The sequence below is a fragment of the Neodiprion fabricii genome, chromosome 5, assembly GCF_021155785.1.
Source record: "Neodiprion fabricii isolate iyNeoFabr1 chromosome 5, iyNeoFabr1.1, whole genome shotgun sequence".
Lineage (NCBI taxonomy): Eukaryota > Metazoa > Arthropoda > Insecta > Hymenoptera > Diprionidae > Neodiprion > Neodiprion fabricii.
This window is the reverse complement of record NC_060243.1, coordinates 27,445,699-27,458,963: the sequence shown is the minus strand read 5'-3', so window position 1 is coordinate 27,458,963 and position 13,265 is coordinate 27,445,699. Positions and strand designations below refer to the sequence as shown.

The 13,265-nt window shown below is 37.3% G+C and overlaps 3 protein-coding genes across 5 annotated transcripts; all 3 read right to left on the bottom strand.

Annotated features, from left to right (window-relative positions):
• Positions 1 to 995: 995 nt before the first annotated feature.
• On the bottom strand, positions 996 to 2,878 carry LOC124183925. The gene is made up of 2 exons (XM_046573104.1): positions 2,216 to 2,878; positions 996 to 1,946 (listed from the first exon to the last, which is right to left on the bottom strand). Exons 1-2 carry the CDS (start codon positions 2,695 to 2,697, stop codon positions 1,148 to 1,150), a joined length of 1,281 nt encoding a protein of 426 aa, XP_046429060.1. The 5' UTR covers positions 2,698 to 2,878; the 3' UTR covers positions 996 to 1,147.
• Positions 2,879 to 3,596: 718 nt separating this feature from the next.
• LOC124183929 (alaserpin-like) lies at positions 3,597 to 7,516 on the bottom strand. Of its 3 annotated transcripts, none has more exons than XM_046573125.1 (8): positions 7,257 to 7,516; positions 6,618 to 6,710; positions 6,275 to 6,457; positions 5,860 to 6,070; positions 5,408 to 5,622; positions 5,145 to 5,324; positions 4,664 to 4,799; positions 3,597 to 4,483 (listed from the first exon to the last, which is right to left on the bottom strand). In XM_046573125.1, the coding sequence occupies exons 2-8, from the start codon at positions 6,699 to 6,701 to the stop codon at positions 4,326 to 4,328; spliced, it is 1,167 nt and encodes a 388-aa protein (XP_046429081.1). In that variant the 5' UTR covers positions 6,702 to 6,710; positions 7,257 to 7,516; the 3' UTR covers positions 3,597 to 4,325. The 3 variants fall into 3 exon arrangements, with proteins under 3 accessions (XP_046429081.1, XP_046429080.1, XP_046429079.1); XM_046573124.1 differs by having other exon boundaries at positions 6,618 to 6,721; positions 7,257 to 7,514; XM_046573123.1 differs by lacking the exon at positions 7,257 to 7,516 and having other exon boundaries at positions 6,618 to 7,213.
• Positions 7,517 to 9,920: 2,404 nt separating this feature from the next.
• LOC124183920 lies at positions 9,921 to 13,123 on the bottom strand. The gene is made up of 4 exons (XM_046573096.1): positions 12,605 to 13,123; positions 11,619 to 11,988; positions 11,222 to 11,510; positions 9,921 to 11,099 (listed from the first exon to the last, which is right to left on the bottom strand). Exons 2-4 carry the CDS (start codon positions 11,961 to 11,963, stop codon positions 10,234 to 10,236), a joined length of 1,500 nt encoding a protein of 499 aa, XP_046429052.1. The 5' UTR covers positions 11,964 to 11,988; positions 12,605 to 13,123; the 3' UTR covers positions 9,921 to 10,233.
• Between the last annotated feature and the right edge of the window lie 142 nt (positions 13,124 to 13,265).

Sequence of the window (13,265 nt, the reverse complement as noted above, 5' to 3'; positions counted from 1 at the left end):
AACTTCCAAACCTTGCAAAAGGTCTTGGTTTACTTTTGATCAGAGTTTTGAGAAAGTAAACGATCTTATTGAAAATGTTTTACTACGGGATACAAAGTATCCGATGCAAATACACCTGAAAAAACATCACTTTTGCCAACTAAATGAAAAGTGAGTCATTTTTATTTTTACAAATGTACCATGAATTTTTAATTCAAGAACATAACGTAAACGTCGATCGCTTTCTCATATCCATTTTTTGTATATTTAGAGAACTTTTCAACGTACTTATTTGCGGTTTTTTGCTAATTCTGATGGTATACCAATAGGTTTTCAATACTCGAGAGTAATTATTGCGATATAATGTAAAATACTATTGTTAGATACAAATTGATTGAAAAAAATCGTGAAAATTAACGGAATAATTCATTTTCGAGAAATTTATCGATGAATACGGATCTGTAATCGGATTTTAAAAATTCAAGTTGTCGGATCCATTGTGGCGGACAAAAATTTCAAAATGAATCGAATTCGGAGAGAAAACTCTGTCCAAGGGTTCTTTGACCCGTCCTGAGGATTTACCTCAAAATAAATTTCATCTTCGGAAAGATCAGACTTTTTTTTATGCTAAGACACCTTGGGTCGTGTCTTTTTTTCAAGAACAGAAAGTGCTAAAAATTCACAGATAAAAATCCAATTCGAAAAAATTATCAAATGGATCAAATTATTTTTCAAAAATGGTAAGGCCCAGAGACATAAAACTTGCAAGATTTTCACATCTGTGAATGTGAGTGTACACTAGATTCTATAAAAAAAGTTGACTATTTTTTTTCAAAATTCCAGTAAAAAATAATGCTGTAAAATTTTGAGCTCTTAATATCAACATAAAATAACTTTTCCGACGATGCACCTCTTAATATTAATATTAAGAGCTCGAACTTTAACAGCATTTTCTTTTAGTCATTTGAAACAATATTTTAATAACAATACGGATATAAGTGAAGTGAGAATCCATGAATTCTTAAAAGTTTTTTTATTTTCGAAATCATATACAACATTCTGAAATTGAAATGGAAAAATTTGCTTTGAAAATTTCATAGTGCGGAAAATTTAGTTTCTCCAATTGTTAGGATGCCAGAAATTGGATTTTTTCTGCTCTGTGAATCTGTTATATGTTTACTTTGTGCAACGCTATAGCTGTGTCAAAAATTTCAAGCACCGCATTTGTCCCAGCTTCACCTCCAATAGCCCATACAGCGTTTGAAAATTCTGCGCTCATTCTGTTGCCCGATTGTCCAGCCTTATTTATGTTGACAAATTCCTCTTCGGTACCCATCATCCATGGGACAAAAAATAGTGCATAAATCAAACCGTAGGCACCGTACTGGTGATAGTCTTCTAAAATAGAGTCCAGCGATGGAAGTACGGCAGATATATCCTTGGGCGATTTATTGTATGTCAGAATTTCGCTCATCGTCGATACCAAAGATGCGTGATATTTTTTCATTAGGTCGAGGAAATATTTTTCTTGTATTTCGCGACTGGTATTCAGATAAAAGAAGTGTGACAAGTCGAAAGCTGGTGAGGCGAAACGAGTCAGCTGGTAATCGACTGGAATTACGCTTATCGGTGTTTCATTTTTACCGTACTTGTAGAGCAGATTACTTTGAGCGTATTCACCGTGGCATAAAACGCTCAATTTTGACTTTCTGCTACTCATAATGAGCTTCTCCACGTATTGTAAAAGATCCTCGTTCTCCCTCTCCAGTGTCTTCATTGCTTCGTAAGTCTTTGAATTTTTTGGATAATTTGCATACTTGAAAAGTCTTTTCAAACAAATGGTTATTGTTTCACGAACTTGGACACCGGATTTCCTGCTCCAGGTAGATTCTTCAAATCCAGATAATACTTCTTGATGAAATTGTTCTGAATTTAGCTCTTTCATGGCTAAAGACAACGCGTGCCATCTGTGAAAAGTTAAATGCAAATTTTTTAATCATTGCATCTTGTTTGATATCGATAACAATGAATGTGACGCTGTTGGATTATGCGCTATGAATATGAATCTGTTTTCCCTTTGAAAGGTTGGTGAATTATAATTTCTTTCAATGGTAAAGACAGGGGATTGTTTTGCTAAGTCTTTGTAAAAAATCGTAGATGTTTTTATAAAAATTCAAATTGAGTATTTTTTATCCACATTTCACATGAATTAAATGTGCAAGATTCAATTTCGTACCTTCCCAATTGTTCCACTGCAACGACACAATGTTCCATATCAAGAGTTTTCCCCGGCGCCACTTTGTATCCTTGTTTTACCAAATTTTCTACGACGATGATACCATCTAGGGGGTCCAGTTTCTCTTTTGATCTCACGTCTTTGATCAGAGCGTAAGGAACGTCTGGTACGAACTTGACATTTTTTTGAAACATTAGTTTTTTGAATATTGGCACTACGACATTGTAAATGTGAGCTTCGTTGGTGAATTGTATGCGACTCTCTGATAACTTTTGTCTTTCCAAGTCGTCTACTATAGTTTTGAGTAAGAAAGAATAATCTTCATTTCCCGAAATACTTAAATTCAAATCATACAAACATGAGTTGAAACTATTTAACTCTCCTTGCAGAGATCGCAGCTCGTATTTATCAACTTTGCTATTGGTTTTGTTGTAGTACTTCAATATTTCTGGCACAACTTCAACGCGAATGTATTCCTCCATGATATTATCGTTGTTTGATACTTGACGTGCGACTGACCAAGCAACGTTTTTGGTTTGCAACTTTGTATTTAAATATCGGCAAGTATACGGTGTCCATACCTGCCGAAACTCTTCCCGCTGTTAAGAAAACAACATTACATATTCAAAAGTGTTTCCTGATAAAAGATGAGGCAACTCTTACTATATTTTGTTAACCTTGAGTATCTCGGCCGCGAGAATTGCAAAACAACTGCAATAATGTTTGTTAATTACGATCGGTGAATAAACACTGAATCATGTAATCAAAAGGGCTTCCGTTATTGGTATCTCGATTGCTTAATCGAAGTGATTTGGATTGTGACGAGGCTTAATCGAAATTAACTCTAAGCTTGATTTTAATAAAATCTCAAAAAATTAAATAACCATTACTTTGTTGAGTGGTTGAATTGGTCATCGAGCTTCACTCTGTATCAGTATCTCTTCACTGTATACATCTCTTCACTGCGTTATTTGTGCAGGTGTTTTCTGAAGTTTGGCACGTTGTGATAGTATCCGAAATAAATTCATACAATAATATTTTAGAAGACTAATGAAAACAGTTATATTGTAAACATTTTTCCAAGTTAAGTTATACCATGAGAAGCTGTTTAGACAGGTGAAAAAATGTATTCCTTCAAAAATGCCTTTCTCTTTCTGTGACATGTGTTACATTGAATTCTCATTTGGTCCGCGAAGTTTTTAAAATGTTCCTAATTTCGACGATGAACTATTATTCGTTCAGTTTAACAAGCAATAATAATTTCTTTTTTACTCCGATTTAACTTATTGCATATTGTAATTGGAGGACGAAAGTCTTGTGAAAATTCACAATTTAATGTGGTTATAACTCCGTTTTGTAACCGAGTAATGAAAATATTTTGTATAATTACTTGTTCAAGTTTTATCGTTCTACACTCTGGGGTCATACAACACGCCGTTAAAACATCGAGTGTCTTTTATTTCAAACAGCTTCTTTTTCTGACATACACATGATCAATAAATATATTTGAATACTTTTTCGAGTTAATGATGATAATAATAATAATAATAATAATAATAATAACAACATCAATATTAGTAATGTTAATATCAATACATAGAGCAGAGATATGGAATGTATTGTCTTGATACAGAAATGTTTGTCAATCCATCTATATGATCTAATTTATTATCAAATTACTCATATGGATTTTAATTTGATAGTGAAAATGATTACGTGACGTAACAATACAAATATAAAGAAAAAAGCTGTCGAACAATTGTAGGAGTTATGAATGTTTCATGATAATTATGACTGTCGTGCAAGTTTGATAAAACTAATTTCAAATACAGCAACGCAATTCATCAAATTGCATAAATACAATGTTAGATGTTTATACGTAAATACTGATTATAGATCAATAGAGTTTCGTTGTTTTTTCTGAAATTTGAGATATAAATTGTTAAATTCAAACGTAACAATATGTACAGTGAATACATATACATAAAATACCACAGAAGGCGATAGAATTTGTAATTAGACAGTACATATACTTGAAGGCCAGCATTGTTTAACAGTAAGACCAACATTGCAATTAGCGTGTTGTCCCCTTGAGAAACAGTGAATCTAGTTACAATTCGTCTTTTGTTGGAAGCATCTGTAAATCTCTAATACTGCCAACGAATATCGGAATTTTACTCGGCTTATGTTGAATAGCGAACATGAATGGTCTGTTGACATCGAAGACTTTCGGCGGACTCGCCATTCTTCTGCATCTTATTTGAACCACTGTGGAATAAAAAATATTGTATATGTCAATAATTTTATTTGGACAATTATTGAGGTAGAAGTGTTAGAAGAGTAAAATGACTGTATCGCAAAAAGTTATAATCTGATTTTTATAGCAATTTTGAAATTTCAGACTAGAATCCATTCCAGATTAATTGGCATTTAGTATAAAGTACATACAGGTAGCTGCGGCAGCTTCAGATCCCTCCTCGTTGACCTCAATAAATGCTTTCTGAAGGACGTGCCCAACCTTTAACGGGGCTTGTGAAATCCCACTCAAGTCTGCAAAATCGGTAAATACCTGCTTTATCCCCATCTGAAATGATAAGCAATAGAATTTTGTTGAATGATTTGATAAAGACAGTATGCCTAATGCGAACAAATCGAGATGATTCTCAGTGGCGCGAATAAAAAAAATTCAAAATTTTTTACAAAGTTTCCTTACCTTGTTTGCTATGTTTAATTCTTTGTCATTCAGTAATGGTGCTATAGGTTACGTAATAATAGTTATATTGCAAGAAAATTATGTCACATTCGATGCAGAAAATTTTACTATTGTGACTAAGGTGGAACAGAAATAATGAAAACAAAATAACATTGTATTGCCTAAAGGCTTTAATACCAAGACTTGAACTCTTATACCAATCAACTGCGGATTCACCTCTTGTAAAATTTCTTCAAGATTTATTGTGGATTCGACTTTGAACTTGGGTAAGAACAACTCTACTTTGCCCGATCTCCAATAAGTACTTTCAATACTTCCTCGATTGAAATTTTGTTCTAAATTCTGCAGCCCTTCAATTTCGTTCGGCAGTATAATGAGCATACTGAAGTCATCGTTCTGAAAGAAATATAATATCAATATAAAAAAATCTCTATCAATTACGCAGTTCAAGGGCCGCTCTTTTAGTATCAATCACTCACTGAGTATGGAAGTCGAATTGCTCTGGCATTCAATTCTTCTAACTCTGCGTAAGCATACTCAGACTTTGTATACATAGTAGGAATGTGTCTTTTAGTATCTTTTGTTATATAAAATGGTCTATTCTCTGTGTATTCGGTGTTAAATTTGTTCGCCCAGTTCCCTTTGAAGTACACAGCGTTTATCATTATTATTTTAGTCCATTCATCCACTGCATCTGATGGAAAATGTGATTTTTATACAGATGTATATGGTTTTCAACTGACGTGTACGAAGAATTGAGTTTTTCTTGATGCAGAAAATAATTGTCACGATTTTAAAACTTTTCAAGTTGACGCGTGATAACTCTTGAATATTGAAATTTCAAAGGAATGAGTTGAATATTTTCGAATTGAGTCCAGTTATGTGTCACCGGCGAATTCTGTATCGGAATTGAGCAACTGCATCAAATTACCAGCAGACAATAAGTTCTTGATTCTGTTGTTGGTTTGATTTTCAACCCAAGAATTTATCTGTCGAGTGGACTCCACACTGTTCTTGAAGTCAACCCTTGGTGTATCTGAATCAAAGTATTTCGAATTCATAGACAAAAATTCAGGCATCAGAGTTATACCCTCCTGAATATAAATTGCGTTTGCCAAACTGATTTCAAGCCCTGTAGCATTCTGGAAAGAAAAATGATGAAAAATATTTACTAATTTGCATAATATCGTATACTTAACTTAAAAAAACTTGGGCAAGAAAGTATGCAATTGTTATTTGTGGTGAAGGGTTTTTGAATATTGAATTGCGATGAACAGCACTTTATGGATATAATATTTGTTTCGTTCCTTTTTTTCTCGGATATTACGGAATTGCAAAAGAATTACATTCAACGACTGTAGAAGGGACTTGAATCCGTTCTGGGTCAGAGAGTCGTCGCTGAGTAGGTAAAGAGCGCTTCTCAATTCCTCCGCAGTTTTCCCTCGTGCTCCGTACGTCAATATAGATAGAATCATGTGAGCGCTTAGCGGAGAACAGACAGTATTGCCTCCAACTTTGGGTGCAACCATCTGAAATATTAATATACATCGGTCATGATTTTTCCTCCAAATTTAGAATGCGCCAAATCGATTTGGACAATTCTTCAACAAGTTTTTGCATTTTAAGTCGGATTATTATTCCACAAAAATTACAAAGCTGAACAAATTCTGGATAAAACTATCAACTTACCGAATAAAATCTAGTGGTAAATTTATCGTTGGATTTGGACATCTGGTTAAATATATTTTCTTGGTCCTCCTCGTCAGATGCCATTTCGACGAACTGTGAAGACGCTACATTACAGAGACAGTTGGTCAATAAAAGGGTTAAGGTGACGAAACCGAGCATTGGCATTGTCATAAATGTGTATCTAATAATTATGATTGATCATTGGTCTTCTCGTGCAGCGTGTTTGTTTTGTTTCAAATATTAACAATTTCCAGGTTAGGTTAACCCGGTTTGCTTCAAGTTATAATCACTCTGCTAATGGTCAATAAAATGGTTCAACCTATAAAACTAAGGATTGGCATTGTCATAAGAATCTATTTTATTATTTTGATTGATCATCGGCCTTCCGATGCGACGCGTTTTTTTCTTTTTTTTTTCGTCAAATATCAAGAATTTTCAGGTTAGGTCAGCTCGATTTGCTCTAAGGTGTTAGGTTAGAATCGCGTTGCTCAGTGAGGCAAGTCTGGGCCGACGGATGTCAAGATGACAGATGTCATTTTCTAAATAAGGTTACAATGCGTAAGTGTCGGAGTAAATTTCACAGAATCGTAACGTTAGGTTTACGTGCTCGACGTGATTTCAAGGGTGCGGTTAGATTACCTTTTTTTACGATATGCGACGATACCAATATCACAAAGCTGTCGATGATTCTTTGGAAGGATCAGACTCTAGCTGCGAGGTATCTTGTTGATATATAAAATATTTACTGACGAGCGACGAGTCCCGGTCGCTCGAGAAATCCAAGAATTGTAACAGTAAACTTGGGACAGCGTAATAATGATGAGTTGAAGTGAACACAGGTTTATTAGGGTCGTTATAACATTTTTTTTATGCGCCAACAACGAATTATATTCTTGCAGTATAAGATTAGTCTTATGCAAAACAGTTTCCCACTCTTCGACTTACGTAACATTCGTCATAACATTTCAACAATCCTCCGCTGTTCAATACCTACGGAAATATTCCATTTACAATGACGCACATTGCTCACGTGATATTTTCGGAATTAAGTTATGAATGGTCCAAATTTAAGGATTTGTTTTCTCAGCCTGTAACGCGTCGATGAAATTATTGACTAGAAAAATAGGCAAAGCTTGGACTAACATCGAGCAATCTTTGTCGAAGTGGGGAACTTGCAAGCCTTTGAAGAAGCCCGAAAATCCAGCCAAGTACGCGGCAAAAATTGGATCGGAAAATAAAATATTCGTCTGAAAAAATTCCAGGCTGTTGAGTGTACTCGACCCTGTAAATGCGGGCGGCTGTTGATTATCGTGGAACAGGTCAATCAAGACGTTCTTGTTATCATCTACCGTCGTAGTTTTCTCGCCATAGGCCATAAAGTTATCGGCTGCGCCGGATTTGTTGTTCTGCACAACGTAAATTGGGACAAGCTACGCGGTTTCTCGGCTGGGTAGCATCTTTACGGGGTTTGTCAAAACCGTCGGTGATTTTGAAGCCGGTGTTACGAACGGACGCGGTCGACGGTTATTTTTACGGTGGTATCGCCGCCACGATAAATACTCCAGATACGAAACATCGTGCTGATTATATCCCAAATTCTTCTGACTGAACTGTTCAGTCGCTTCCTTTTTCTGACGACCCTCGTCTAGTCGAAACGACGACTGACCGTCTTTGCTTGATCTCGTTATTCGTTCGGAAACTGTACCTGGATTGGAGAGAAAACGTAGTCCGGTCATTAAAATATTGATCAATAATTTTTGTATTATATTTTTCAGTTCTCCATTATTTCCTCAAAATTTATCAACACATGTTCACGGTCTTATCCAGTACGAAGGAACGATCAGTAAATTTACGAAAAGGTGATCAAAGAATCGAATGAGCAAAATACAGGGTGTCCCTAAATTGCCTCCCACGGACTAGCCAGCATGATACCTCGTTAAAATCCAATCGAGAATTTTTTTTCCGGAAGCTCGTCCGACGCATAGTTTTTGAATTATAAGCGATGGCGCTAGGCCAATCAGAGTGCACCATTTCATCTAGATTTGCCGCCACGGAAATTGCTGTTTTGTTCGTCTGGGTGAATTATTATTATTCGGTTACAAAGTAAATATTGGCACCTCCCCTCACTCGCTGTTGTACCCCTTCTCGAGCGCTGACCTCGGTATTGTTGCCGCGGCACACGCTGCCGGCCGCACATCCATGGGCGCATACTTGTGTGTGTAAACAGAAGCGCATCCTCAAGAATAAGGGATACAGCAGCGAGAGAGGGGAGGTGCCGATATTTAATTCGTAAACAAATAATAATAATTCACCCAGACGAACAAAACAGCAATTTCCGTGGCGGCAAATCTAGATGAAATGGTGCGCTCTGATTGGCCTAGCGCTATCGCTTATAATTCAAAAACTATGCTTCGGACGATCTTCCGGAAAAGAAATTCTCGGTTGGATTTTAACGAGGTATTATGCTGGCTAGTCCGTGGGAGGCAATTTAGGGACACCCTGTATAATACGTACCGTCGAGTCGGCTTCTGTTTTTGTCAAGTTGCGTGGTAGTCGGATCAATCTTTGCCTGGTAGGTGAGGTTCTGCGGATATGGAATATTATGAGATTATAAACATTCACAGGGAGAGAGAGAGAGAGAGAGAGAGAGTGAGAGAGAGAAGAGAAGATTCCATTATATTGTTGCAATTTTTGTTCTATTTTTCTCAAGAATCGTGAACTATCAGATCAGACGTTTCCATGTCATGATTTTCAGGGATTCTAAAGTTCGAAGTGTTAGTTTTTATTTTTTTGCGTCTATCTATAGTATAAATATATTTGTTATGTTAGGGCTGGCCAGTGTATAGGTATATCGTAATACATTGTATAGGTACAATTTCTTATAAGCTATAATAAATATAATATAATAAAAAAGTGTTTAAACTGTTCTGAGCAGATTCCTATGCATATGAATGTAGGGCGTATTTGTTACGTGTTTTTTTTATTGTTATTTCAACTCTAATAAGCAATCGAAATTTTTTTTATATTTTTCTAACCCCCAGACGCCCCCAGAGCTCTTGAATTGATGATATTTAGATAGTGATTGCGACATTTTTGAAAATGATGAAAAAAATTACAAAAATTTCTGTAGCCAAAATCAAAAATATCCATGCCAAAATCTATGTGAGCAGGCAAAACAGTAATTTTTCTATAAATTTGTTGACAAAATAATAATTCTATTCTAGTAATTTCAATTTTTTTTTTCTAATTTTCCGGATTCAATCTATCTTTCCTAACACAACAACCATCTTGAAATTTTTATCACACTACAGAATGTATGCCATTTTTATTCATAATTTTAAAAAATTTCGCAATCGCTGTCAAAATATTATGATTTGAAGCACAATCAATCAGGGACGTCAGGGGGGCTAGAAGAAGCTGAAAAAAATTTGCGTTGCTTTTTAGAGTTGGAACAGCAATATAAAAAATCGCGAACCAAATATAAGGGCGCGAGGTTGAGACCCTAGTTGAATTGGTATGGAATGCTCCATGTATATAACAAGTTTAAGAACAATTAATGTTTCTCTCGCTGACATAATTATACCGAGCATAGAGACGCTATCGCATTTTATCATTGTTAGAGAGAAATTCCACAAGCATAAACGTTGCACCGATCGTAAGTCCAGCGTTGGATCAGGGCTGTAATAAAAACGCTGGTAACTTCTTCCTTTTCCTTTTTCTCGTTACCGGTGTTAATGCGGGAGTCTTTGCCCGCCTCAGAATCGTTAGCGTGAAGAAGAAATCTGCTCAGATTTTCAGGCAGCCTGTTCCTGCTGGCCAAATACGAGCCCAACTCGCAGGCGACTCTGCTGGGGCATTTTTGAGCACTTGTCGCTTCCGCCAAGAAGCCCTCGGTCAAGTTAACTCCGAGGACGTTCCAGCGGGTGGAATTATCGCCGGGTTGATCGAAGATGTCTCTGCTCTCCTCCGTCCGAACCTCGGCAATCCTTTCGGCAAATCCAACCCCGTGATGCGTGATTGCCGAGTAAATAGACGGGGCGAATACTCGCAGGATGAACGGTACGACGAAGAAGAGTTTCAGCAGGATTTTCGCGATTTTAATCAACTTGAAGATCTTCAACGGGATCAGGAAGAACTTGAGGGCTATCAGCGGTATCGCTATCGACAGGCTGCTGCCCAGGCCGATTTTGAAGAGGTTCAGTAGGTTGGAACCGATCGCTGAGAGCAAGCCAATCAGGGATGGAGTCGGTTCTCCGCGGCCTGGATTGTCGCACGAAGAGTAGGCGGGCAATTTTTGGTAGGCCAATGGCGGTCGCGGATGATGATGATGGTGATGAGGATGCCAGGACTCCGGACTTCCGGGGTACGAGGATGACTCCTCGCTGTTCTCGTAGTATCTGTTGCTCCTGTAGCCCGAACCAGTGGAGAAAGAACTGTACTTCTCTGGACCGTGTAGGTGATCGATTACTTGATCTGGAAAGCCTGCGAGCAAAAATCAAACGAATCGTTAATAAATCCCCAATTTATAAATACTTTGCCATTCGATCTACTTTATTCTTGGATCGAATTTTCCAACTAAATTCATCGAGTGTTGTGCATCGTACTTGGTGAGTATGAGTCGGTGTAATCCGCTCCGTAACTCGTTGAAGGAGAATAATGATTTTCTTGGGGTGCATAGTCCGCGTCGAGATCCTCCGGGTTCTCACCGTATCCTGTATTGGGGTACTGATGATTGATCGCCTCGTTCCTTCGTCTTCGCTCTCTGTCGCGTCGCAGAGTTCTTCTATGGTCTAAATTTTGTTGCGAGATAGCGGACGTTCCCGTATTGTAATTGTTTGTTCTGTTAGCGATAATCGGAGAAGTTTCCTCCCAGGATGTCTGCCTTACAGGAATCTACAAGTCACGTGGAAAATTATTTATTACAATAGTTATTTCTCGATATTTACTGCCGAACTTAGTTTGGACAGGAAAACAATGTCGCACAAATTTTTCTTCACTCACAATCTGGTGCTCGTCAGAAGATCTTGCAGAGGGAAAAACAGCAGACGAGTAAAGACTTTTCGAGATTCTCGCTACGGGCCTCAAGTCATCAGAATTTGACGATTGGTTTTCGTTTTGGGTGTTTCTAGTGATGGGCCAAGGAACGAAGGTCAGGTTCAAGTCACCAGAGTCGGTGGGAATTTTGCCAAAGTCAAGACTTGGGGGATTCTTTCCAAGGATCACATCGTCTAGTAGATTGGATGAGTTTTGGTGACGCGTTTCTATTGCGCTCTTGATTTCGATCATCTCGGAACAGCAGATGACAGTCAGACAACACATCAGAAGGATGAGTAGCATGATCTTCATCTTGACGACTCGGAGCAGTTTGATTCTGTTGCAGGAACATCATTTTCATAGTTCAGTTAGTACAACTTTTTATGGAAATCAATTTTTTTTATAAAATAATTTGGCTAGTGGATGGATTTAAAAGGGATAATAACAGACACGGAAGAGGTGAAGTAATGTCGCGTGTCACGATTGACTTTACTATACTAGGATACTTTCTGGTTGATTAGTTCTGGTCTCATCTCCCCTCGTCACGCTACGTAACTTTTCCCACGAACAAGTAACTCGAGTGTTCGATTCGCGTTTATTTGAGCAACGGTTATTGCGGTGATTGAGTAAATAACTACCGAACAAGAAGCGAGGAGAAAAAACCGTACACTTTCGGTTGTGCAAAGAATCGATGAAAAAATGAAGGAAAAAAACACGGAAGCGCAATTAGGGATTCATTCAGTGACAGCTCAACATTGAATTACAGTGGTCGTCAATTAAATGAGGCTGGAGTAAAATTTTCTTGTTTATTATGGTCCGGAAGAATGGATGTTTTCAACCTCGAAAATGTGAGACACTTATAGTTGTCGCATTGTTAGATTGACAATATGTTCCCTCGTTTTGTTGTAAACATTCACAACATAATCATGATAATCATTCATAGTTTTACTTACATTTTCTTAACGGCGATTGCACAACTTTTTGTTTTTTCTCTGCCAATCCTGGAGGTGAAAAATCCGGGGTTGTGTAACTTGATAAACTAATCAGGTTTACAAAGAATTACTTATTCACTAAAGTTCCTCGATGTATATCCTGTCCCCCAGTATCGTAAACTCAGAATGCGATGTTGATCAAGTCACTGACGATCATCTCGCGCGAAATTCTGACTGCGATCTGTGGCTTCGGCAAGCTTCGATTAGACCATTTTAAATGGAACGAGTCTTCCCATCTTCGATGGGGGAAATTCATTGGACCACAATGATATTATAGTTCCGGTAATGATTACAACTTGTAACGGTACCCCTCATCTTGTACAATTTTGTTCATTGTAGGGACCAGAAATTAAATTGGTAGGCGCGAATCACACGTTTTTATTTCGATATTTTATATTTATTAATTATCGCGTTGAAAATCTAGGTCATAGACAAATGGCCCTTGCAAACGCAGGTTTAATTCGTGAAACGTGAGACGAGAACGAACCCTGTTGGATTGCAACCACGCAATATCGGATATCTAGGAAGATAATTAATTTACCGATTTGTTTATTTACTCATTGATATAATTCGCACCAGAGTCTATCGAACTCATTTTGAATTTAATAAAGCTAGACTCGAA

What these genes read in the sequence shown, in the direction of transcription:
- LOC124183925 (XM_046573104.1), bottom strand. Translation starts at nt 2,697, where the DNA reads ATGGAGGAATACATTCGCGTTGAAGTTGTGCCAGAAATATTGAAGTAC. An exon ending in GCAGTGGAACAATTGGGAAG is followed by an intron (nt 1,947 to 2,215) that starts GTACGAAATTGA and finishes AACTTTTCACAG; the next exon opens with ATGGCACGCGTTGTCTTTAG.
- LOC124183929 (XM_046573123.1), bottom strand. Translation starts at nt 6,788, where the DNA reads ATGACAATGCCAATGCTCGGTTTCGTCACCTTAACCCTTTTATTGACC. An exon ending in CAAGAACTTATTGTCTGCTG is followed by an intron (nt 5,623 to 5,859) that starts GTAATTTGATGC and finishes ATTTTCCATCAG; the next exon opens with ATGCAGTGGATGAATGGACT. An exon ending in TTGAAGAAATTTTACAAGAG is followed by an intron (nt 4,800 to 5,144) that starts GTGAATCCGCAG and finishes TTATCATTTCAG; the next exon opens with ATGGGGATAAAGCAGGTATT.
- LOC124183920 (XM_046573096.1), bottom strand. Translation starts at nt 11,963, where the DNA reads ATGAAGATCATGCTACTCATCCTTCTGATGTGTTGTCTGACTGTCATC. An exon ending in CTTCTGACGAGCACCAGATT is followed by an intron (nt 11,511 to 11,618) that starts GTGAGTGAAGAA and finishes CGTGACTTGTAG; the next exon opens with ATTCCTGTAAGGCAGACATC. An exon ending in CACCGACTCATACTCACCAA is followed by an intron (nt 11,100 to 11,221) that starts GTACGATGCACA and finishes TTTTGCTCGCAG; the next exon opens with GCTTTCCAGATCAAGTAATC.